This window comes from Chiroxiphia lanceolata, chromosome 6 (genome assembly GCF_009829145.1).
Source record: "Chiroxiphia lanceolata isolate bChiLan1 chromosome 6, bChiLan1.pri, whole genome shotgun sequence".
Taxonomy (NCBI): Eukaryota; Metazoa; Chordata; class Aves; order Passeriformes; family Pipridae; genus Chiroxiphia; species Chiroxiphia lanceolata.
Window position 1 is genome coordinate 3,574,195 of NC_045642.1, and position 26,470 is coordinate 3,600,664.

Here is a 26,470-nt window from a genome sequence, read left to right on the forward strand (position 1 = left end):
ACAGGAAGAAGAGAGGGGTGAACGGTAGGTGTTCTAATTCTCATTTCTCTAATTTAATTGGTAAGAAATGCAACTAACTTCCCAAGTCTTTTTTGCCTATGACTGATCTCTCCCTGCCCGATCCACAAGCCTCTCGTGACATTTTTTTCTCCCCTGTCCAGTTGAGGAGGGGAGTGACAGAGCAGCTGCGATGGGCACTTGGTGTCCAGCCGGGGTCAAACCCAACATACCACATTATTGGAAAATTCATATATTTGCAGAGGCCTAGAATAACATCCCAGTATAAAGAACTTCCAGAAAGGTTGATAAAGTTCTTTATGCCAAAGTACAAAGAGTCATGTATTCCACCCTCTTTTGCTTATCAAGAAAGCAGTAAACCATTTGTCAAAACCAAATGGAAGCAATCTATAAAACTAAAAGCAACATACTATTTTTTTAAAGAGAAAAAACAAGGAAAATCTTAAACCTAAAACAAAATAGTTACATGAAAATTACAGCTTAAGAATGCAAATACAGGACTCAGAAGACTTCTTCTAATACTATTAATTTTATTGATGAAGTTTATTATAGGAATTTTGCATGTACTATCTCTATCAATATTTTAAAGTGTAAATAGACTTCTTCTGCCGCACCTCATGCAAAATCTACTGAGATGCAAACTGCTGCAAAATTCTGAACGAGGAACCAAAATTGATATGCTCCTTGAGAGCATGTTCACTGAATTGCACTTTCATATTAGGAATTTATCTTTGTATATATAACACAACTTTATTCATGATTTTGGTTAATAATGAAATGTGAAATTTCTCATCTCCTAAAGACTAGTCAATATTCATGAAAGAACTCCGTTTCTGCTAACAGATAAAATCCCAGTGCTGACCAAGTTCAACAACACTACTTATTGAGAATATTTGATTTTTATTCACCTGACCTAGTTAAAGTTGATGAAGATACTCTACAGTATCTCTGTGCAATTGCATATAAAAAAAATATCAAAACCTAACTGACATTGTTATATGACAGTTCAACTATAGCAAGTAAGGAAGACAAATCAGAGACTGAAGCGGCTTATCTTTTCTGATTTTTTAACAGTCTTTCAACCTATGTGGAAAGGGCTCTATCAACCTTCTTTCCAGAGGCTCTTAAAGTGCCATTCACAGGACACAAAAGCTCAGGATTCCCATATTCCTCTACTGTTCTACCCTAATTTGAATTACATTTCTGAAGCAGGTATTTACCTTAAATTAAGGGATTAATTAATGCTTGGTTTGTGCCTTATTCCACATATGTCTGAAAGACTGGTTTGTTTTCTTCTCATAAGATCTGCCCATGGAGTAACAGGCTCAGGATTCAAGAGAAGGTATGAGATGTAAATTAGTCCTTGATTATCTTCCTATGTCAAAACATGTTTGGGTTGCCACTATCTGGTTTACAAACAATGTGAACTTACTTTATTACTGTACACTGTTAAACACTAGCAAAAAAAAAAGCCCCAGCAAGCTACACACAGCTTATTGCTAATCCTATCAGCCCCTCTATACTATTGGGAAATGAAAGGGTCAAAAGCACATCAGCCAAAAAAATACAAATCAAACCAAAGAAAACAATAAACAAAAACTGACAAGGAACATGGTTCACCATATACTGTTTCTTCAATGAAAAAGAATTAAAATTCCAGTAAGATTGGAAGACACTAAAGAGCTGTAAAACAGCTAAACAAAATAATACTAGAACTACACGGATGAAACTTTTTCAAACCTCAGCAAACAGGGCTTCACCAGCTACACACAATAGCAGTCGATAGCCAGCAGAGCTGACTGAGGCACAGTGGGAGCAGAGCCAGGAACTGGACCCATCTCCTGCCTGCCAAGCTCCGGTTTAAATCACAAAAACATGGTAAGCAGTGCTTTATTCCTAGAAAAGGTTTTTGAGGAGGAGAAGGACTTCATGGGTATCGAAGACAGCCTGTCAATACAAATAATTACAATGCACGTGCATTAGTAATTGGGAATAGGTTTTACCCATAAGTTAGCACTACTCATGCATGTACATTGCAAATCTATCAAATATTAGTGGTCATTCAGGTGGTTTTTCCAGGGGCTTCCATACTTAGACAAACCCATAAAGCATGAACATTCGCTAATATATTCAAAGTGCAATTAGAAAAGTTACTACTTAAAGGTGAGGTTCACTTATAATTATTGCTTGTGAAGTGGGAAAAACCCTTGTTCTGCTTCCCTTCCGGTACTGGTTTTCTTTGGAAGGAAAGTAGTTTTCAGGCTGAAAAAATATTTTGCTGAATAGAAACAAAGTAATCCTCTTTTTTTGCAGCTACATTAAGCTTCCACATCACTCACTTTCCCTTGCTTGGCTTTCTGGGCTGAGGTGTGTCACCTTCTATGGCTTACACCCGCTTGACCAATACTTGTATCTGGCATATGAATAGCTAAATATACACCCTCCAGTTTATGAAGTGCTGCTCTAGAGCTCCTTGGAGAACAGTTTTCAATACATTTGGCTTTGATACCGACACAGAAATGTGCAATACACTTCACAAGAAAAGGAATGCTCAGAAAGAGGACTCCAGGGAACTGTGGTCACTAAAACTACTGCAGACTGAATAGCCCCTCCAACATGAGGAGATCCAGGTCTCCAGGTTAATGGAAGCTCTACTACATACTTCAGACTTTCAGATTTATGATTGCTGCATTCACTTCCCAAAAGAAAGCTTGATTTGCCCCTACTTTATGCTGATATATTTCAAAGAAGCTAAACCATAAAACTGGAGTAATAACAATGAACCAATCCTACTGTCTTGAAATGTTCATGCTCAGAATACATTCACTAACCTCTCATCCTTTTACCAAAATGTAGTAAGAAAAACATCTATTAGTAGACAAATACCCATGATATTCTTGTATTTTGTATCCATATCTCTACCCTATCTGCACACTTTATTAAATATTCTTATGCAATCCTCGGGAACACCTTTCTCGAGGACTCAATCCAAAAAGGCATCTCTGCCATAATGAAGACAATATGCAGAAAATAGAAAATCTATAAAATAATCAGTGAATTTCTGAAAGGAGGTATATCTAAAATATTTGCACACTAATACACATACACACAACCTTCTCTGCACAGAAGAACAAGTGGTCTAGAAATCAAGCTCTGTTGGACAAGGAGACAGTTCCCTTCCACATATTCAATATAAATTATTTTTAGCATCTTTAGAATGTGTAAATATACAACAGTTTAATGTATATGTATATAATACATGATGGTAGAATAGGGAAATATCCTCATTTTACACATGTGCAAACTGAAACACAGAAAGACTGATTAACCAAGATCACAAAGACTGAGTCTTTCCCCAAGATCTGAGCCATTAGACCAAGCATGACTGAGGTTTAGCTGCCTTACACAGTGGGTCACACTCCCTCTGGAAAAAACATGACAGAATTGTCTCTTGCAGTGAAGACGATTTCTTACACATAACTTTTAAAACCAGAAGTTAACACTAGGAGAGTATTTCCACTTTTGTGGAGATGCAGCTCTACTTCACACAGACAGTATTGGCCATGCCAGAAGCATTTTCAAAATTACTGAAATATTTAGCAGAACATGAAAATAAACTTTATGTCTGCTCACATTAGAGCACATCAGCCAACATAGACTGATCAGGAGGTTCAACTGCCTAAAATTCTGAACAATAAAATAAAGTGCAATTCAACAGTCACTACAAAGCAGCACACCAAATCATGACATTTTCAAATTCTTTCAGGTCTAAAATATGAATGGGTTACTAATATAGGAATATGCCTTCTCCAATTTGCAGGCTAGATAGGAAAACCCCAAAATTAGCTCACTTGGTTAGAGCATGGTGCTAATAACACCAAGGTTGTGGGTTTGACCCCTGGACAGGCCAATCATTTAAGAGTCGGACTCAATGATCCTCATGGGTCCTTTCCAACTCAGAATATTCTGTGAAATCTGTGAACACACACACAGCCCTAAACTGCATTAATCGGGCTTGAACCAGGTTTAGACTTATGAAAATATAAAAGCCCAGGGTTTCCTTTGCTTGGGGTCCCTCCTCAAAGGCACCCAGCTTGAGCTGCTATTTTGTTATTTAGTTATTGCACCAAGATTAAAGTATTTGAAGGATCTGGACTTCTGTGACCCTGCTGTGGGAAACCTGGGGTCAATCTGGTAGGGAAACCTGGTCTGACTGCATGAGTGTGGTGTGTGCAGGGATTCAGGCAGGGCACTCATCAGCTCACTGGAGCTGCCCACTGTGAAGAGGCCCCAGTCGCAGCCCGGGTGGTGTGGGTGTGACTGCCAGAACAGCTGCTGGATGGTCAGACAGGGCAGTTTTCTCAGCATTAGTTTATTAGCAGTACACTTCAGAAACTAATAGCTGCAGCCCAAATATCCTTGTGGCTGAGGCATGGCAAGAACTTCCTTTCTCAGTCCCTGGTCTCTATGAATGCAAGAACAGGCCTTTTTTTTCCTGATATGGCTGCCATAGGTACTCTGTTGAAGCTATAAATTTCCATGCAGAGAACAGGTGTTATGACTTCATCACACCCAGTTTTAAATGTCTCAAAAGTTTATGCTTACAGTTGAGCTAGTTCTCTAGACTCATTTAATGAGGAGACCTAAGTGTTTCTAGGGTGTGATTCATCTTACAGTAAATGAATCACTCTCTGAAGGCCCCTCCAACAGCTGCACAGGAGCCCTTCCTGACACCAGGGTGAATCATCAAAACAGACTTTTGCAATTCAAAGCCTGATCCTCAAAACTGTCACTCTTGCAACCATTCATTACCCTGTACACATCCATCTGGATCTTCAGATCCTTCAATACAGTGATGGGTATGGAGAAGTTCTGTTCATGGCAGTCTTTGAAATAGCACTGTCAATGTCTGAAAGTCAGAGGAGAGAAAGATGTTCCCCCGTGTTTTGCATCAGTCTTTCTCCTAATCTAATTTGCAGAGGTGTTGACCACCTTTGACCATTGCTAATCTCTGGATGAACCTTCAAAAACTCAGTGAACCTAAAATTTCAAATGAGAGGCCTCCTAACACAACCCATTGTATAAAAATAACCAGCTGCTTCGAAGAGTTTGTCCAACATGTTTTCTGAATCTCAGCTCCATGAAGAAACTGATTATATCAGTCCTGAGCCTTAGGATACAATATTGGCATTTGTATTTATATCTATTCTTCCAGAAGGATTAAGAACTGATTTTAAAAATAAATATTAGGATATCTTTACATATTTCTCTTTCAACCCATTTTCTATATGCTTCCCTATGAAAATGTGTCAATTCCAATGTGATTGGATTTTCTTGATAGTATTTACAGATAGGATGCATTATTTGACATGCATTCAGTTCTGGAGCAACTTTAACTGAATTATTCATTCAGTTTCCAGTGTGTGGTTTCATAAAAATAAATTGAGGGAAATTTTGGGGTTTTTTGTGCTATCTCCTCTGTCATAGTATAGGAGTTCACAATCACTTAACAGAGGAAAGCAATTTAGATTAAAATCTTGGGGTTTGAAGGAAACCTTTTCTTATTAATCTTTGAATATACATAGTAACTGCCAACTATTTAATCAAAAGTTATTGTTCAGCTCTGGGAGAAAAAAAAAAATAGGAGGTGTCCAGTAATAGTAGATATTAGGTAGTAGACTCAGGAGTGCATGCTCAGTTCTCTTCAAGCTCTGTCAGCCAAATGATTCCATTGATTTTCCTGTACAATCACAGAGATTAAGTTAATGTACTCTATTTTCACTTTGATTAATTCAACTACAAATTTAAATTTAAAATAAAATAAGAAAATAAAAATATAAAATAAAAATTTATCTAAATATAACTGATAAAAAAAAAATCTCTTTTTTTTCATTCAGAAGAAATTCAAACTAACTTTGGAGACCCTATAACACACAGGAGGAAATTAAACAAATGCAAGTAAAGATGGTTAGAAGAGCACATTTCACTGTCAGGTTTGAGGGTTTATTCTCCACATATAAATGGAATAAAGGTAAATTCACAGATATATTATCTGCCTGTGTGGGGCTTTCCTCACAAAACACAGTAGGTTTTTCAGTTTCCTACAAGGTTATCAATGAATTTTAGCAGTACTTCTTGAGCACTAAACTAAAACCAAGTACCATTATTGATTCAAAGTAAAGACAGGACCCACTGAATGACAACAGTGAAGGGCAGAAATCCTTCTTTCTCAGAGTACTATACCTGTGTAGTGTCTTTCAGCTGGAGATCCCGAGGTAGATTCCAAAACTTTACAAACAAGGTCAATATTACGACCTTTACTCTGCAAATGACAAAACAGACACAAACGGTTCCTGACAATAACAGTCTTAAGAGTGTCTAAGCTCCAGCCTAACAGCCTGTCTACAAGACTGCAGTGTTTACCCATCTTCATTAAAACAAGCAGTTCTGAAAGTGCAAAAAAACCCAGAAAATAGGTTGAGTCAGACTCTAAGCAGAAATAGAAATTTGGCTGTTTGCTTAAGATTTTTCAAGAGTTGCAGGGAAAAAGAATTATGGCAAACTATGAGGTCAACTGTGTCTTACCTGTGATGGATCCAAAGTGGGACCTTTAAGATCAAGACAGGTAGTTTGATACCCAAATGGTTATTGCATTGCTCAGCTTTGGCAACTGTACTGCTTTTGGCTAAGACAGAGTTAATTTTCTTCACAGCAGCTGGTATGGTGCTATATTTTGGATTTGTGGATAACAAATCCATATTTTGGATTTGTGGATAACAAACCCATGTTTCAGCTAATGCTGAGCGGGACTTACACAGTGTCAAGGTCTTTTCTGCTCCACACACTGCCCCACCAGTGAGTGGGCTGGGGGTACACAAGGAGCTGGGAGGGGACACAGCCAGGACAGCAGACCCCAACTGACCCAAGGAATATCCCATTCCATGTGACATCACACTTAGCAATACAAGCTGGGCCAAAGGAGAAAGGGAATGGGGACATTTGGAGTTATGGCATTTGTCTTCCCAAATAACCGCTATGTGAGACAAAGCCTTGTTTTTCCAGGAAACAGCTACTTACCTTCAAACATCTCAATATAGAGTTGAGAGCTACATGGATCAAATACCACTTTTCAAACAAATTTCTGACTCTCCAAAGTTACTTTGGCATCTTTTTACCACTTGTGAGTAACTATCACTGTCTGATTCCCAGAGCATAAAACATATAGCTGTAGGGTTTTTATCATGCACACAAGTATCCACTACAGTCACTACACTTACAAATGAGGACAATCTAAAACTCACAGGGTCACTAAAAGGCACCCTTTAACCTCACCCAGCTTTGAAGCCCAGGTTCTAGACCAGAACACTGAATAAAGCAATCGGTTAACAAGAAAACTAAAAGCACAGCACACTCATTTGTTATCATACCAAATATCATACCAAAAGCCCATCTCAGATGAACTAAATGTTCAGAGTACATCCCAGATGCCAAATAGCAAACCAAGTCTCAGCAATTAAAAGCAGATTCTAGAAATAAGAGGAAGAAATTAATTCAATGAATTTTTTCAAGATTTAAAAAGAAAAGCTCCTCTCCCACAAATTAAGCAAGAAGCCCTTAGAGCAAGATACATATGAGATTTAAAAATTATATTAAAATATCTGCAAAACAAGTAGTAAACAAATAGGCCTATCTTGCATCAGAAAGCAAAAGGGTAAAAATGTGCATCAGAGTAATGGCAGAAAGAAGCACTGATACTTAATGTCTTGCAGCAAAATTAACGCCAAAATAAAATTCTACCAGACCAAAGAGGTAAAACCATGGTTACATGGCTTATATAATCTCCAATTTGTCATGAAAAAATAAATTAATAAAAAAAAAAATCTAATATTGCTTTTGGGGTTTGTCACAAGGCATTTGTTGAGTGAGAACTGGCAGTGCTGAAATTTTGCTTTTATTACATCTGCCTGCTCTATAGAAGGGATGGGCCAGTCCTTGTCCCTGTAGCACACAGGTCTTCACAGCTGGCAGTTACAGCAGAACCTGAAGCACAGTGAGTTTACAGCTTCCAAACATATATTCTTCACAAAATATATGCAATTTTTGTCTTTCCTGTCTCATGCTCCTCTCAACCCCAAAGTTAATTTACCCAGTAAAATAAGACAGGTGCAATTGCAAGAAGAATCGAGCTTTTGATTCTGACTCCTTTCTGCACTCCTGCAAAAGATAAATTTAAAATCAAGCCAGCCACAAGCAACCTTTCTATTAAACAGGTTCTTCCCCCCCTCCAGAAATGCATCTGCTGAGAAGTTAATTGCTTTATGGGGTATCTCATCGTAGGATCATCTCATCAAGGGGTTCATGTCATCACTAAATGATTTGTATGTAATCATAAAATAACCTCATCCATATTCCAGAGCCAATTTCCTGCAGTGACTGAAGGCAACTGCAGGCTGAGGATCGCACACTTTGCCTTGGCTGCCACGCTCATGCCAAAGCCCTGCCAGAAGTGCTGTCTCAGCTCTGTGCAATGGCACTCTGCTCTCCCGAGAGCTGCCACTCCTCCCCACTACCCACTGGGAGAGGGAGGACTCACTCACGGAGAGCCAGCTCATTCCATGTTCCTCAGCTGTTCTCGCAGGTTCATCGGATAACCCACATCTCCATTTTCCCATGGCATTTTTCAACTGCCTGGTTTAGTCTTGGGAGTTTGAAAGACAACATTGCACTCTCTCCATAATAACTAATTGGCCATGACTGAGGAGGTGTACGAAACACAGAGTAAACATAGAACAAGCCATTATATTGGTTCTAAAATTAAGTTTAGATGGAAACTGCCAGCAGACAGGCAGAAAAGCACCCTCCAGGGACAGCATATTTCTCACATCTGACACACACAGGAGGTGAAAGCATGGTTCTGCTCAAGTCAATGAACGTTCTCACTCAGGCTTCACTGGGGCCAGCGTTGTCCCCAAGTGATGCTGCACAGAACACCTTTCAGCAGAGTTTAAGGTGGTGTGACAATCAGAAATTTAGCTCAGGCTGAGGAAGTCCTTCTAGTTGCCTTAGCTGGCACAGTGCTAGTTAATTGCTTTCACTACTGACAGGCTGATGAGAATGCCACTAAAATTGCAGCTTAATTAAGTAATGCAGCATTAGCTGATTCTTTCATTTACTGACTGGTCTCAGATATAAGAATAAGTTATAGGACTGGAAATTGCATGTTATCTTGATCCTATACTGAGGATGAAACTGTCATCTTTCTCCTTACTGCTCCTTGGATGTATCATTACATTGCTAATACAGATCACAACAATGATTCTTCATAACATTAGATATTTGAAATGGAAGCAGAGGCCAATATGTGATTTTTTTTTCCATAAAAAACCCTACACCACCAAAACTATAAAACTACTTCAACCAGCTTTCTGAATACTTGTCTGTGTAGAAATGGAGCATTCCTCAATTCCCAGAAATGCCTCACCTTCTGAAGCATGAGACTAGACTGCCCTTGCCATTCCCTCAACTGGCATATTTGCGAAGCAGCTCGTGCCCACAGCACAGAACCAGAAACTCCACTGTCCCCACACTCAGGGCTGAGCCTATTTGACTCCCTTAAACACTGCAGGAACCATCCGAACACCATGGAGGCCTGGCTAGACCTCTCCTACACAGCTACATCTGCAAATATGAGAGAGAACACTACACCACTGCAGTGAGACCCATGCCACTGCCTGACACCTCTGAGGCATGACAGTCACATCACGGTGTTTGCAGGCCTTGACACCTTCCACCTCTGAGCACCACATATGCCTCCAGCTCCCCACACCCAAGGAACAAGCATGACTGCTCCTGCACCACCCCTCCTAAGGGTGCTGTCAGTTTTCTCTGTCACCAAATCGTGCAGTGATGAGAACTGTCAGGTTTTGGGGTAGTAATAAATGCAGTCAAGCAGTCTCCACCTCCCTGCAGCAAACTTGAGGATTTTGACAAGATTAGATTTCTAAAAAGAATTATCTTTTGGGAGTTATTGCTGTTCTGAATGGCCAAAGAAAGACACCTCAAGCACTAACCCACTTCATAAAACTCCAGGCTGGTTGCACAGACTTCAGCAGTCCTGTTTGCTCAATCTCCCTCTCAGTCCCCACCACACTCAGGAGGTTTCAGATCATTTGGAAAGACTCTGTACTATTTGCTATATGGAGACTCAGATCTCAAGTCAGCTGTTGAATAGGTCAGGGGGGTTCTCACCTGCTCTTTAGCAAAGGTCCAATGTTTTTACAAAAGTATTTAACTAGAATTATACTGGTATTTTTCAATTCAGCTCCAGTATTATCCTATCTGATTTGTAGTTCTAAACTCCAGAGTTTAGCTAACCGCTTCAAATGGAAGAGTTCATTTACGTCTTGGATCTTGGTTAATCCGTCTGGCTGGAGCAAGATAATTGTTTTTATAATCTGAAAGGAAAAAGCTCAAAACATTTGCTCTATTTTGTTGATTCTCAAATAACCATGATCACATCTTTGTACACATGACCCCCATCAGCACTCCAACAAGTAAAAAGAAAACAGAGCCAAGTAACAGCAGATTTCCCCTGAAAAAAAAAAAAAAATTGTAGAAAAATATCCAGATACAGTTGAAACTATGCAGGCTAAATTTTCAGAGACTGGTTTTGTAACTAACAACAGCAACTTAAGGGTTTATTGCTTTTAATATTAAATAAATGTCTACATGTATATTGGACCAACATACAAATATTTGAGAATTCAATAATGAACCTAAGTCACACCTCTGGGAAATTACTAAATCATTTGAGGTTTGCCTGTCTTGATTTCAGATTATTTTGTCTACCATCATCCATTCTCTCTCTCTGACACACCCAGAAAATAAAATCACAAGGAATGCAAGTTGCCAATGGTAAAGCATAACACATTATTCCCACCCTCGTGGAGGCATCAACCTGTCTATCAACATTTACAATTCACCAGAAAGCACTACAAGTCCCCAGTTCTGACTTAAGAGGGGGGGGAAAAAAAAAAAAAAAGACAAAACCACTGTTGAGTCTACATTCAGCAGTAGTTGGGCTTTGCAGTTACCAAACTCTGGCTCCACAGGTCCCTAGACCTCTGCCCCAAGCTCCTATTGAAGACCCTTAACCAAACTCCTAGAGAATGGCTTCTACTGACATCAGCAGGTCTACTGACCTGGATCAGCTCCTGAAAGGAACCAGAGGCAGATGCAGATTCCACACTGAGCAGGAGCTAAGTGAGGCCTCTCTGCTGGAGCACAGTGCTCCGGGTACCTGTACAAGTACCTGTACAGGCTGCCTTCAAGGTATGCATTGTTATCATATGTTTTCTGTAGTACTTTTTCAGCGCTTTCATAAATACTCATAAACACTCATAAAAACATCCAGTTCCATCAGCGCAGTATACAAAATAATTCAACTGATTTTTTAGGATAAATACAATAAACTCGCATCATAATTAGAGACTAAGTGAAAGCAGATCATGATTCAGCCTTTGGTCACACCCATACTACCATTCTGCTGATGCATTAGCCATTCAGTGAAAACCCCTGGCTATTAAAAAACTTCTTTAAAAAGAATATAATTCTGAATTTATCCCAAACATTTCCTTGCAGTTAACTGTAATGATACAGGCCTGGTGGCAGCTGATGTGATGTGCCAGCTGGAGATCTCTCTTATGCTAAAAAGTTTCCAGCCTTTCTGTCAAACAAAAGGGACAACCGGCAGGTGAAAATTAACTTCCAATCCACAACACCACAGATCTGAAGTTGGGTGCACCTGTAATGCACAATTATAGCACTCGATCCAAGTAACCATTTCTCTGACAGCTTCTGCTACAGCTTAAAGAGCAGAGAAGCAATCTAGGTCACAAAACCATATTCAAATAGTGAGAGGAAATTACCTAGCTGCATAACACTGCCACCACACCACTTTCTCTCTCAAGAGAAAGTGTTTTACAGTAACTAAAGCAGCAAATCCCTCTTTAAAATACATCCCTTAACCTTCTTTAAATTTATTACACGTTAATTAAAGTCACAGAACTTTGTTTAGATCAGTTGAAAACCTCAGGTTAGCAGCCAGAATATCTTATTTATAAGAACTCAGAGGTCTTGGATTCCCATATTTGGAGGATGTTACTTTAATTTATTTATTTTTCCAATTAAAAAGTTCTCACTGCTCATGCATTTTTTATTCCCTAATGTGCTGTTCTAACATAAAAGAAGCAGACAACATGTTTTTTCAGTTGGAGACTACATCCTAGCCTGCTCCAGTTTTATAATCTATTCTCTTATGCTCTTACCAACCCCCTCCATCAAACAGCCGAGAGTATCCATCAAAACCACAGGCTGTATTCACAGCAAAAGGCACTCTAGCACAGATTTTCACTGGAAAAACATTAATTTTTGCATCAAAGCACCTTTCTCCCTTCTATGCCTGCAGACAGAGTTCAAGTAAAGGAATACAGACACTGTCTGAAAAGGTGAGTACCTTTGTAGCAATATGATTGATGATAAAACAATTTTTAAAATGCAAACACCTTTCGAGCTTACCTCCCCAGACTAATCAAACACAATGAGAACAACCTGGAATTTCTATTTGGTAAATAAATTACCAATAAATCCTTTTTGATACAGTACCTACCATCTCTTAAATTGTAGGCTCCATGCTACCCTCTCACTCTTAACACTACTGAATGGAACATATTTCTGTGCTGTCACTGTTGAAGGGGACAAGCATCGCAGGGGACAGGCAGGTACCATGGGAAATGCTACAGACTCTACTGCTGAAAACTCTACAGCTGAAACTAATTCTCAGAGAAGACAAACATCAGATCTTGTAGGACTTCACAGTCTCCTGGGGTTGAAAATCTCAGTGCAGGTATGAACAGAGACCAAAGCTGGAAAGATACATAGCAGAGTTTATTTTTTTATATATTAATCCTTTAGTACCACAGGTTATTTAAGGACCTTTTGACAATGACACAGTTGCTCTAGCTCAATCTCCAGAAGGTCCCTGACAACCCATTCTTGCCTAGAATAGAAGAGCACAGATCCCACCAACAGCAAGAGATTTAATTTCCATGTTACTTTCAGCATAGGTTTTACTTGTGCATCAGTAGTACATTTATAATTAATGCAGCCTTTTCATTTTTCTAAGCTTTCAGAACCTTACTAGAAAGTTAAAAGCATGTTAGTAAGTACAGCCACGGCTTCTTATGTCAGTTTTCTGAGACACATCACTGACTAGAGGTCACTGTCTTGGCCCAGCACAAAGGCTCTTCAAGTCAGTGAGAAGAGTCCACCAATATTCAACAGGTTTTCAGTACGGACTCTAAGGTACCTTCCTTCTCTCTCCATTGGAGACAGGCTGAGAGAGTTGGGGTTGTGTAGCCTTTGAGAAAAGAAGGCTTTGGGGTGACCTTATAGCACTTTCCAGAATCTAAAGGGGCTACAAGAGAGCTGGAGAGAGACTTTGAACAAGGGAATGAAGTGATAGGACAAGGTGGAATGGCTTCAAACTGAAAAGAGGGTGGGTTTAGATTAAATATTAGGAAGAAATTCTTCCCTGTGAGGGTGGGGAAGGCACTGGCACAAGTTACCCAGAGAAGCTGTGGATGCCCCATCCCTGGAAGTGTCCAAGGCCAAGTTGGATGGTGCTTGGAGTAACCTAGTCTAGTGAAAGTGTCCCTGCCCATGGCAGGGGCGGTAAAACTAGATGTTCTTCAAAGTCCCTTCCAACCCAAAATATGATTCTATGATTTCTGTGCCAGCAGCTCCAAGCTGTAACATCAAACTCAGCTACAATTCTCACTCCTTGCTCTTGAAGGAGCAAGTAAGATGCAGCAGGAGCCGACTTCAAGAGGACATGCACTTGGGCAAATATACCCCTTTGATACATATGCTTCCCCCACGGTATTATATCTCATTAGAACAGAGGCAATTACACTGTTTTAAAGATGATGCTTAAAAGCACTAAAGGCTTTTACCAGTTCTCAAGTACTTTGCCCTAACCTATCCAGGTCTGAAAAACAAAGTTGACTTTGAATTGAATCCAAAAGATAATCAAGTATCAAATGTCAAAGCAATTTTACGAATCAGAGTAATGTGGGCAACAAGGCTGTGAAGAGTAAAAGTAGATTCGACTATCTGTTTACAAATGCAAAGCTTCATCTCTAATGCTTTCTGATCTACTGCAGGTTTTTGGAGGCCAGAGACCAGCTTTCAGTATCACAATACAAATCCTGTAGCAAAACTAGGTTGTGGCATTTTCCCCAATGCACTTTCAATGCACTCTCACATACAGCTTAACTTTACTAACACTGCATTCACAAATGACTCGCTCACAATAGCCTTCCAAATATATAACATATTACCACAGCCCTAAACAAAAGGAGTAACACATTTATACAAATTCAGGCATATCTGTAAGGAAGCAATGTTGCAAACACCTTAAAGAAATGCAGTAGAAATCTAAGGGATTCATTTTGTTGGTCAATTTTATTTTTTTTTCCTCTTTGCTTTGCTTTTATGTTTTACAGGGGAAAGAACAGTAAACAAAAAGCAGAGAACTTCTTTAACTAGACAGGTACACATTAAGCTAAATTCTTGTTCTGATGACACCAAATGTCTGCAGGAGATGAGACGGGTCATATCCTCTTTCCCTGTTCAATTAACTGTGTGGAAGCATCACTTCTCATAAGGCATCCTGAACTCTGCCCAGAGCCACTGACACCACACCAGCCCAACATGGTGACATTTACATGTAGAGTCCCCAGCTCTCAACACTGGATTCTATGCATACTTTCAGCAGCAGCTTTCCTGGCACTAAGATGAAGCAGGTTTAGGGGTTTCAGTAGTGCTCAGAAGTATCCCCTCATTGGCTTGCTCTTCTTTTTCACAGCTCTGATATTTATACCAGTGTCATCAGAAAGTGCTAGTGCCAAGATGAACAAGATGTTGACTCTCTTCTGAGTGCAAAGATATAAAGGGTTAAGATTTAATAAAGGAAACTAACACCAACATTCACTAAACTCTCTAATTAACTCAACAGTGATGCTACAGCTGAGTCAGGAACTTAAAGACTTCCTTTTCTTTCCTCTCATTTAAACTTCTACTATGATCTGTCCTCAAGTCATGCTTTCAGAACTATTCCCATTACTTTTCCACAGGAGTTGTCATAAAATACCACAAATACACAGCCAAATAGAGATATTTTAGGCATGGATTTATGCTGGGAGCAACCTTGAGATGTACCACCTTAAGGGACACTGTTAGATGGATCAGGCCCTGACAGAGATGACTGTACATATTTGTCACCTGACATGACAGCACAGCTCATTCCATGACTGTATTTATCTATTTCTGCCTGTTACTGTAAAGAAAATCATGTCACAACCATGACTCTGTGCAGTCCTCTTGTCCCTGGATGGAATTCTGCACCAGGCAGTTGTTTCGTGTTGTCTTTTTTTCAATTTCTGTGCAAGAAAGTAGTCAGCTAAACAGTCTGTTAAAAAGGGTCTCCCTAAAACACATCTGCTGTTCATTACAAAAAAAAATTAAGGAAAAAAATAAAAAACATATCATAGTAGATAATGAAAAACCCATCCCAAAACCCAGTATATCAATAAACTAACAAAAAAGCATAAAGTTGTAAGCAAAGAAATAATGTAAGAAATATACAATAAGGGTAAGAAAAATAAATCAAATCACTGAAATGAGGACAATCTTCACAAATTGTAGATTTCATGCCTCAATGAAATTAAAATTACTCTAAGCACTTAATTGCTTCTAAGGTCCAAATAAAAGGATCCAATAAGCAACATTCCTTCAGATTAGATTTTCCAGTAGTTAATGAAGATGCAGAAAATGGTTGTAACATTCTTCTCAAAACAGTATCTCATAATTACTTTGGTCAAAATTTAAACTCTTTCAAATGTTCCAATAACCGCCTACTCCTATAATACTCATCCAACTTTATTCTGCCTGTCTGAAAAAAATGAAGACTTCAGATAAAAATATCTGCTACCATCAGCCTGCCCATTTAAGTGCCCCAATTCCAAAATGCACATGCTGATCCTCTCACTGAATGCAAAGGATATTTTTTTATTATTTTCAGTGCAATAAGACACAAAAGCAATGGTTTGTTTTCCTCAGTCCTAAAGACCATTTTGAAAGTGCCAATTTCAAGATCTCTGCTCATCAACCACTAAGTTTGAAGTCTACAATACATTGTGAGATCAAGTCCAAAGGCAAGATGGATTCTAGGGAGAAGAGATGCTAGGTTTGCTGGTTTTCATTCCTTGAAGTCCTGGCATTATGCCATCTCACAATCTTCACAACTTTTAAAGGAAAAGTGCAATGACAGACAGAATACCCCTCAGAAAATAAAAAGCACTGTTTCCAGACATGCAAAAAGAACCTTCCAGGTTTCTCAGAAGTTTCCAAGTGAGGCAGTAGATAGAAAAATCAGTAAAAAGTGCATTGTCTGATTATGTAAAATGAAATTAAAATGCCTCTGATGCACCTATCTATTCTTCAAGTTTTCAGGTATGCTGAGGGAAGCAGTTCACCACACGCCAATCCATCACACTTAAATGCAATCACAGGCAAACGTAACATCAGCCAGTGCCTAAACTACAGAGATGCATTTAATACTCCCCAGTCAGCAATCAACCTTTTCCACATTTGTTCATAATCACAATGAATTGTTCCATTTTAATACTTTGCTTTCCTTTTCTTATCCCACGGCAGTTGAGCATGCTTTTTGAATTTGACATTTAAAAAAAAAAGAAAAAACAAAACCTCCTTTTCCAATTTTATTCCTGTGTGTAAGTAGAGATTATTTTTTAAAGAAATATAAGTTACTGGACATATTTTCTTACCTGTTGCAGTCCACGTGGAGCAGAAGATGGGATGCACTAAGTGACACAGCAATCTTATGCCACTGTCCATCTGCCAGGCGGTACGGGAACACCTCTGTTCTTGACTTCCCATTAAAGCTGTAGTGATACCTGATCTCATCCCTCAGGCCACTGCTCTCCAGTTCAAAATAGCTGTATTTAAAACATAAAGAAGAATCAGCTGCATTTTTTTTATATAATCACTGTTTCTGTCACTTTCTTCTTAATTCATCTTTAAGCAAACACCACATAGAAGGCCACAATCTAAAGAGGTTACTCAGCATGGATTAGCTACGAATTGATTTTTTTCAAAGAAGTAGAGAGACAAGACTATGCATTCCAAGCAGTACGAAACCAGCAACTAGATGAAAACAGCTCAAAGTACCATTTGTTAGCCCAGGAAATTGAAGTATTTTTACCCACAGAACAGGTTCAACTACAAGAAACCAAGCCTTATTCTCTTCATCAAAATATTTTACATGAGTGCAAGATTTGTAGGAAATTGAAAAATAAAGAACTGTACATATCACTACCACAAACAAACAAAAAGCCATTAAGTTAAGAAACTCTGGGTAATCATTAAATTTGTATTTACTACTTGCAAATCTAGTTTAAAAAAACCAAACAACGGTTTACTTTCAGGACTCCCCTACATGCAGTTGTGCTTCACTCATTTTCTGACTTTTATTGTTACTGCCATGATCATTTGGCTTTACAGTGGAACAGCAGAACCTCCTGGCTGGATTAGGCATCTCAACACTTGGCATAAACAATCCAACAATCAAAACCTTCAGACAGTTGTCATACTCATGAACAGCTGACAAACTGGCTTCACACAGATGTGGGGGGAGCCAAGTCTTTTTCTAGGATGAATTTAGCCTTTCCAGGGCACACTGACCGTGTAAATAGTGAAGGCTTCTCTTGGACCTCACCAAGTATTTACAGCATATCAAATCTTTTTCCTGCTAAAATGAAGCTCTGGATATAGAAAGAGGGTGGACCTCCATTTATAGTAGAAATAACTCTACAAGCAAGTGAAGATGTTAGATTGTCCAGATATAGTGTCATGTTTTCCCTGCTGGGCAACACCAATTTAACATGGCAGTTGAAAGATAGGTGCTAGTTTGGGGTAGGGAGGAAAAAATTACAGTTATGGAATCCACTTCCAAAAAATAAATGCAACACAAAATAACAAATATCCAAGTGCTGATTTTCATTTTCCCCACAAGCCTCTTAACACTGCACAGACCCCAACAGCCTGTGTGCACAGGAGTTACACGGAGTCTGTGCTCTTCTTCAAAATCAGACCTTACCAGTGAAGTTGAGGCTTTTTGGAACTGAAAAACAGAGTTCTTTGGGAGGAACTTACTTATGAGATAAAACACTAGCTGGAAACACGTGCAAAAGATCCCAACAGATGGGGAAGGGGAACACAAAGACAGTAAGTCTTCACCAAATGTGAAACTCAATCCTGCCAGTGCCTTGTCATAGTGTTTTTCGTGCAACATATGAGCGTTATCAGGTCACCTGAATGAAAAACTCAAGAGGCAAAGTAGAAAACACAAGGAGGTAAAGGCAAAACCAAAACTGAATAAAAACACAGCAGGCACAGGTACAAATAAAATGCAGGCAGTACAGAGTGGAATAAAATCAGGAAGGCTGGTGTTGTGAAGGAACTGGCCTGTTTCATGCACATAATGGCACAAGGGAGGTAGATAAACAGGAGTTTTCTAAAGAGTAGAGCAGAATGTTGATTAACTACAGCCATCGCCCATTAAAATACCTAAATTACATTCACAAGAAATCTGGAGAATTTTTTTCATTATTTTATTCTGGTGCTCAGTAACAGGTCACAAGATGCTGCTGCTGGCGTTCCCAAGCCAGAAAAGCACTAGGACAAGCACTGTCAGTGATGTTATACTTAAACAATTTGTACTTGCCATCTGCTGTAAAAGCACAAAAGGAAGATAAAAAACATAAAAAAAAAAAAATGAGGGAGAGCTACATAACATTCAAGTATCCCTCTCATACACAAAGTACTTGCATAAATATATGTAGATATATTTATATGGTTGATCACAGAAGCTTAAGAGCCCAAGACCAAGACGAGCTCCTGTTGCAGGAAGCAAATTGCTTCCTGTGGTCATCCTTCACAATCTCCAATAGCCACAGAGCTAATCACTCACCTCATAATGATTTGTTTGCTAATGTAAAAGCAACAGTCCCACCCTGGAAAGGTCAGTCAGATACTGCACTTAATCACATCTGTGCTCTGTTATTTGTACAGCATAGGGAATTGCAAAGCAACATAGCTTCTCATCTGACAAGCTTTAGTGTCAATAGTTAATTCAGGATTGAAAACAGCTTGTTGCTTAGGCATCGAACTTGTTGTCAGTCTCCTGACTAATTTATACAACACAGAAATGATCAGTTAGACTTTACTGTGATAGCAAGGGCTAATATTTTTATATATGTACACCTAATGCATTAAGTGCCACAGGACTGTATAAAACACCATGTTTTACCTCTTCAGTGGCAGGAAAGGAGGATGACAGCAGACAAACTTATTTTTCACCACCCTTCAAGAAGTGCAAATCACAGACAGTTACCCTCACACAAATACCAGTCTATAAAATCTCAACAGCAGAAACTAGCTGGATTACCCCAGCATATCTCAACCATACCTCAAGTATTTAAAAACCACAAGGTAATGTGAACCAACACCCTTGCATTGATTTTTCTTTTTAAAATGCACAAATTCACATGGAGACCTTGATTACACACATACTTCACAATGTTCACAGTGTGGAAGATGTAGTTGTCTTTTCTCTACCAAAATAGAAGTCATGTGCAAACAGCTTTCCTCAGTAGCAAACATCATCCTTTCTTTTCTCCTCCCACCAGACTCTGAGGGAAAGAAAGCCTCTTCGAAATCAATGACACAAAGGCCATTCACTCCTGGAAATTAGAACTCTGTGTCCAAGTTCTAATTTGCAAATTGTGGAATGGAAGACAAATGAGTGAAAAAACACACTCAGGCAAGAAATCGTCAATCTGTGAGAAAATAATTAGTAAAGCCAGAGAAAATAAATGGATTTTTTTTTTAATGTCCATCTCATCTTTGACTTGAAATGCCATTGCACTAGTTTTTATGTGCTATAAAACAACAGGTAAAACAGGAGAGAGGGGAAATGAATAGAAACTACTGTACAAGAGGTAGGAAAATTAACTAATCTCTAACGGGCATTTTGTAGGTACTTTCCAGCATTTTGTGAGGAACTAAAAGAAAACACAGGAATAGAACATCATCTGGGACCCTCTGAATAAATGTATCATCAGTAGACACGTGTGAACTTCCAATGCTGCCATGAGATCCATATCAAAAGCCCAGGAGAGATCCCTGAGTATTACGACTATCTCTGCTTCTGCATGAAGTCTGTGTCAGCTTGTCCTACAATTAGCCCCCTGCTACCCCCCTCTTTCTTTTTCAAGAAAGAAAGGTGCAAGACATTAATCTACTTGGCAACTTCTTAGCACCAAGTGAAGGGTTCTTGTTTTATTCATCATTTCTCAATAGTAATTTTTTTTTTTTTCAAAAAAAGGCACGATCAAAAGCTAACAGGTGTTTTGACAGATGAAATTCTCAGAACACATATATTAAGAAAGCTTGCTGTTTATGGAACAGCAGTACTATATGACCTTGGCTGAAATTCTCCCACTAGTAGAACTTCCCTATTTGCTAAGCATGTAATTTACTGCTGGCTTCTTTTGCACAGTTATAGAATTCAAATGCTTTTAATAGGTCTGTCCACAGTCTCTCATTCAAATTCCAGCGTATAAGAGAAAAATATGTTGCTAAATTCAGGCTGATTTTATGCACATCAAAAAAAAGTTGGGACATTTTAAGGCAATGTGCTTTACAGAAGGACAGTATTATTCCACACCCAACTCAAGATGCTTTGAAATTCTTTCTGACAGTTTTTGCAACCCATATGTAACTCACACACAAATATTGTTAGGAGAGGATAAAGCTTGACTCAGTTATGTTTAAGGAATTTTTTTTCTTCCCCATTTCTTTTAGTCTCCACCATAGTGAATATTTAACTGTGCATTTGATCACTAATTTCACTTCCAGATCAGGCAAGCAAGGTTCCTAAAGTATACTTTCAGTTGGAAACACCTGCTGTGGATGTAATGACCAAAAAAATTGGAAAAGTCACTATCAACATTAAATAAGAAGGTGTAAGACACCTGAAGCAGAAAAGTATTTCTGTAAGGTGAGTTGCCTTGGTCCACCATTTGCATTAAAGAAACATATTCACCTACCCATCATCTCCCCCCACAGAAGTGATCTCCTGCTGCGGTAAACACCACATTGTTCCATTCTAAACACTAAAACATCCACCAATGAATTCAGCAGCACATCATCAGGTAAGCACAATGCAGTATAATGCTCCAATAAGAGCTCTAAGAATTAACGCATTGCTACTTTTTGCATCCAATTCTGGCAATCTTCCTGCTTACCACATTCAAACATAAATAAAGCAGAGTTATCATTCTGACTTCACAACTTCCGTCATCCCTGATCAAGTGCCAAATGAAGCCCCACAGCCTCTTTCAAGGAACAGCACCAGCACTTAGAGCAGATGCTCTTAGAGCTACTGAACAGATGTCCCAGGGCAAAGCAGCAGGCACAGATGGCATCTCTGCAAATATGTACAAACTTGGGGTTGCCATCTAGTCAAAACATTGTGCATCTGCTTAACATTGTGTGGGAGAAGGTCACAAAACCACAGGAGTTCAAGGATGGAAGCCCCATTCACCTTGCACATTGCAGCAGCAACACTTCGATGTCAGGTCTCCCAAATGCTGGGAAAAAAAAAAAAAAATCACTGCCATAATAAGAAGCAGGCTGGTACTGAACAGAAGCTTCTGGAAAATTCTGTGAGTCCAGTCAATGCACAATTTCTTATTTTTTAATAATAACAAAGCAAATTCAAGGAACGTCCAGAGATAAGTCCATTTGATGTAATCAGCTAGAAGTTCAGGAAGCTTCTGCACAAATTAGGACTTGTTTGTGCACATAGCTTTTTCAACTCACAAGAGCATTGTGCCATTTAAAGATGTTTAGTGACAGAAATGGCTTCAGGCAAGACTCTGCTTTAGCATCTTTGTAGAAACACTTCTTGATGTATTTAGAGACAGGCAATGAATTTGCATCCATTATCACAGAGATTTTAGGATTTTCAGTCTACAGAGAATCTGTGATGAATCACAGATCATTACACTTTTGGCCTTTTGCTGTTCCTTACCACCAACTGAGCCTGTGCCTATTTTGGCTGTGCTGCCAAGTGGCTCAGCCTGGGCAGCAACACAAAAGTAACAGAGATCTTGTTTTAACAGTCCTCAGTGGAAGGCAAGTCGGGCCAAGAGCAGATTGGGCACTATGTTGCAGGATAAACTGGCAGGGATTCGCCCAAGATCACTGCCCCCGTCAATAAAGCCATAGCAAGAAAAAGCAGTGCCTCTGAAACTAAAGATACACCTCTTCAAACAAAAGGAAACACTCACTTTGCAGTTGTCACGACAGCTCTGTATGGATGCAAAACCAGAACAAGTTACAGCTGTCAAGGCAAATATTTCAGTCGCTTCCACAGGCACTGTTCTTGTACCCTACATACTATAAAGTGACAGGGCAAGATCCCGAGCTCTCAAGCATCACACACTGTGAAACACTGGATTTGGAAGGAGTGCTCTTAACACTCAAGCGCACGGCCCTAGTCCTCGCTCAACACACACATGCTGAGGAATATATTTAGCGCAGGGGGCTCAGGGTGCAGGTGGAGCTCTGAGGGGAGGGAGCCTGAGACAAGAGGTCATGAACTGCCAACTCTTCCCTAAACAAAGGGCACGGGGACCTGTGGCACCAGCCAGGTGACCGAACACTCAGAGACACAGCAGGAACTGATGGTCCCAGACTTTCACCCACTTGGACTGTAAGGGTATAAAACCCCCAGCGTTTCCTTTGTTCAGAGTCCCTCCTCGGAGGAACCCAACTCGATCTGTTCTGTTGTCGCAACATGATTAAATTATTTTAAGGATTAGATGTTTGAGACACTGCTATGGGAAACCTGAGGTCGAGGAGGTAGGGAAACCTTGTGTGAGCGTGGTGTGCGTGAGGAGCCAAGCAGGGCACCCATCAGCTCATTGGAGCCACCCACTGTGAGGGGGGTTTGGTCCCAACAGTGAAAGTCTCAGATGATGCGACTGTAACCGCCAGAGTGGCTCCTGGATGGCAGGACAGGAAAGTTCCCTTAACATGCATACTTACAAACCATTCAAAGCTACTTTTTACAGCTAGTTTAAATACAGATAGACTGAGAGGCTGCATAGCAAAACTACGCATGGTAAATCTTCACTTGTGCAGCATTAAAGACGTACTACTGCAGCAGAGATTGTCCTGATACCATCACAGCTCAGGAGTTAAATCAGACTGACATCAGGTAGCACAAAAGGTGTCGTGAGTAGAAGGATCACCTGTAACAATAAGGTATCTTGCTGAAAAATCAGATTTAACTTTCTACAAGAGAAAACGCAAAAGGTGAGTCCTGTATATTGGACAAAGACTGTCATCACCTATTCTAGTCCAAAAGAATTCATTCTATACAAGCAAATCCAACATAGCCAATATGTAACACTAAACTCTTTCAAACCACAACTTCACTCTGTTATTGGCTACCTAGATAGGATGCTTTTGAACATTTGTATCCTTTCAAGCAAGAGGAACTAAATTCGATCAATTAGATGACTTTATTTTTCCATTCAGACCACTCTGAGGACAACAGGAATCATGTTATACCAGCCTAGCTTGAAACATTTAGCAATAAACACACCCACGCTGACATCTTCTATTAGTATAGAATATTTATTGACATTGTCTTTTGTTCTACACATCTTCTACACTGCAGCAGGGCATGCAAGCTGCAAGGCATTAAGCATTTATGATGTGTTTGTGTACCTGCAACTAGGCAAAGGTCATCCAAATACAAATTTACTTTCTTCTTTGATCATATCAAGAAAAAAGTAACCTCAACATTTGCCTGCCAGGTAAAAGACAGCTGGAATCAGAACTGGTACAAAGCAGCTACTCATTTTCATGGCATGTGTAGTAAGGATTGACCTTAAGCATTTTTGTATCCATTTCATATGTCTAAAAACCTATCTTCACCGTGGCTGCAACCTGCCTACTATCTGAAAAAAACTGGTCTCTCTCCTATTCCTAGTAAACCAAGTAGGTAATACCACACTGCACCTAAAAATAGTACAGCATCTTAGCAAGCTTCAAAGCTAGCACAGCCAGCGGGACAGAGAAGAGTATCATCTGAACTAAGGTGAAGTCATGACTCCTTAACTGTGCCTCAAAAAAAAAAAAATCATAATTAAAAAAAACACAAACCAGTAAACACTAACTTTACTGAAAGGCAACATGAAAATACTAATTTCTCTACATATCACCACTCCAGTAAAAAGTCAGCTGGTACTCACACTATCACTCTAGCAAGGAACACAATCCACAATACTCTGCCGTTGTCCTTGAAGGGCTCACCATGCACAACTCTTGGCCAAAGATTTGTTTCCCTAAAGGACTATTTGCAATCCACAAAACATTTTTATCTGAGGACTTTCTGAATGGGGGCTGTCCATTTTTTAAGGCTAACCTGGCACTCCGAGCTGGCATTAGCTCAGGGATCATTTGTGGGTATGCTGAAGCCTCGAGCTGCGACTGTGACCAGACAGCCCCCAGCAGAGCTGTAACCAAAGCAAGCCACAGCCCCAGTCCAGTCCCTCCCTCCCTCATGCTCATCATTGCAGCAAGAGTTCAGCTCAGGGGATCCCCAAATCCATAGTCTCTAAATACCAGATTTTAGCAAAACAAAAGAGGATAACAGCTTTTTAAACTAATGAGGTCTGCCACCTGAGTAAAACTTCAGTATTTGAAAACAAATTCCCCTGATTGCTGTGTCCTTAGAAGAAAGGTTCTTCCCTCCAATCTCACTTTCGGATTCAGCAGCTTTTCAGTGATTTCTTGCATTATGATAAATTCCACATGCTGCAAAATGTCAAAAATTATCTTAGGTCTGGATGTTCTTTATCTACTTTAAGTTGGCTGATTAAGACTTTCCTAATTAGCAAGAAAGGATACAATCAATGGAACAGTTAGTATCCCTTGGTCAAGAACATCGTGAAACTTGTTAAGCAAAAGGATGTAGTAAATCAAGATGGTTTTGTATGTCTTTGTATGCATTTGTATGCATTACCAATCTGGTAAAAAACTCAAGGTCCATGTGTCCCTTAGCTGAACCATCTTCATTAAAAAAAATCACACCTATAGGTCAAAAAGACCCCTGCCCAGGTGAAGCCCCTTCCCTTGGGCATATATAGAATTTAGCTGTGATTATATAACTTGTATGGAAACTACTAATCAATCATAATGGAGGGGCTGTACTTGGAAAGTTACTAACTCTGACCTTCTGTATATAAATAACGGTCTGGAAAGTCCTGTTGGTGTGCTTGATTTGTGGGAAACTACTGAGCACCCAAGACTTGCCCAAATCTGAAATAAATAATCAATATCTCTCTGGAGCGTGTAATTATTGGCTTGTTGCACACCCGGTAACGAATCCGATTTTGCAGACAACACACACATTTCTCCTCGATTATCAGAAAACGAATCTTTTACTTTCCCCTCTCTCAAGGCCCTGCCATGTGTCTACTCCCTCTGGATGCTCTCAGTCTCATGCAGCCTCCACCTTCCCTGCCCCGCTGCCACAAGCTCTGGCAGCTTTCCACAGCCAGCGGTCATTAGGGCAGGCTCTGCCACGTCCTCCCTTTCTGAAAGCAGTGCCTGGGGTGAAGAAAGCATACAGGCATCCTTACAAAACTGCAAACAAAAGCCCAAAAAGAACCAGACACATCACCCAGCCTATCGGCAACCAAGCAAATGAACATTATTAACATGTTGCAAACACCTAAGTGTGTTATTAACTGGGAGAGTTACATTCTTAACGAGCAGCCCAAATTCAGCGGACAGTTTCCAGAGAGCTGCATTTAGTGGAAGTTTGAGACATTCTGGTTCTTTGCCTGTATCAGAGGGCCATAAAACAATCAAACAGAATAACTCAGCCTGGTGGAGAAGACTCCTGGGGGACCCACACATCCTGCTGCTGGCTGACCATAACATTTCTGCACTGTCCAAACTCGGTTTTAAAGAGTTTCAAACTGTCAGCCATTCTTCTCCAATTGCCAACGTGGTCCAATCAATGTGTTCCAAGAGCTGGTTATGAGCAGCATGTTAATGTTTCAGAGAGACAACAATTGTCAGCCTAGTGTACATAAAACACCTGCTCTCAGCAGGGAGCCACAGGATGGAAGGTAGCTCCTCAAGTAGTAACTCCTCTTTCACAATGCTTAAATCAGCGGAAGATTTGTGTAACACTTCTTCACTTTATTCTTTTGCATACTTTAAC

The 26,470-nt window shown here is 39.7% G+C and overlaps 1 protein-coding gene across 1 annotated transcript in view; it reads right to left on the reverse strand.

Annotated features, from left to right (window-relative positions):
- The window catches only part of NELL1 (neural EGFL like 1), a 287,217-nt gene that overhangs the window by 225,233 nt on the left and 35,514 nt on the right, over window positions 1-26,470 (reverse strand). The window contains 1 exon segment of the mRNA XM_032691544.1: window positions 16,926-17,096. Within this exon segment, the coding sequence (XP_032547435.1) occupies window positions 16,926-17,096 (171 nt within the window).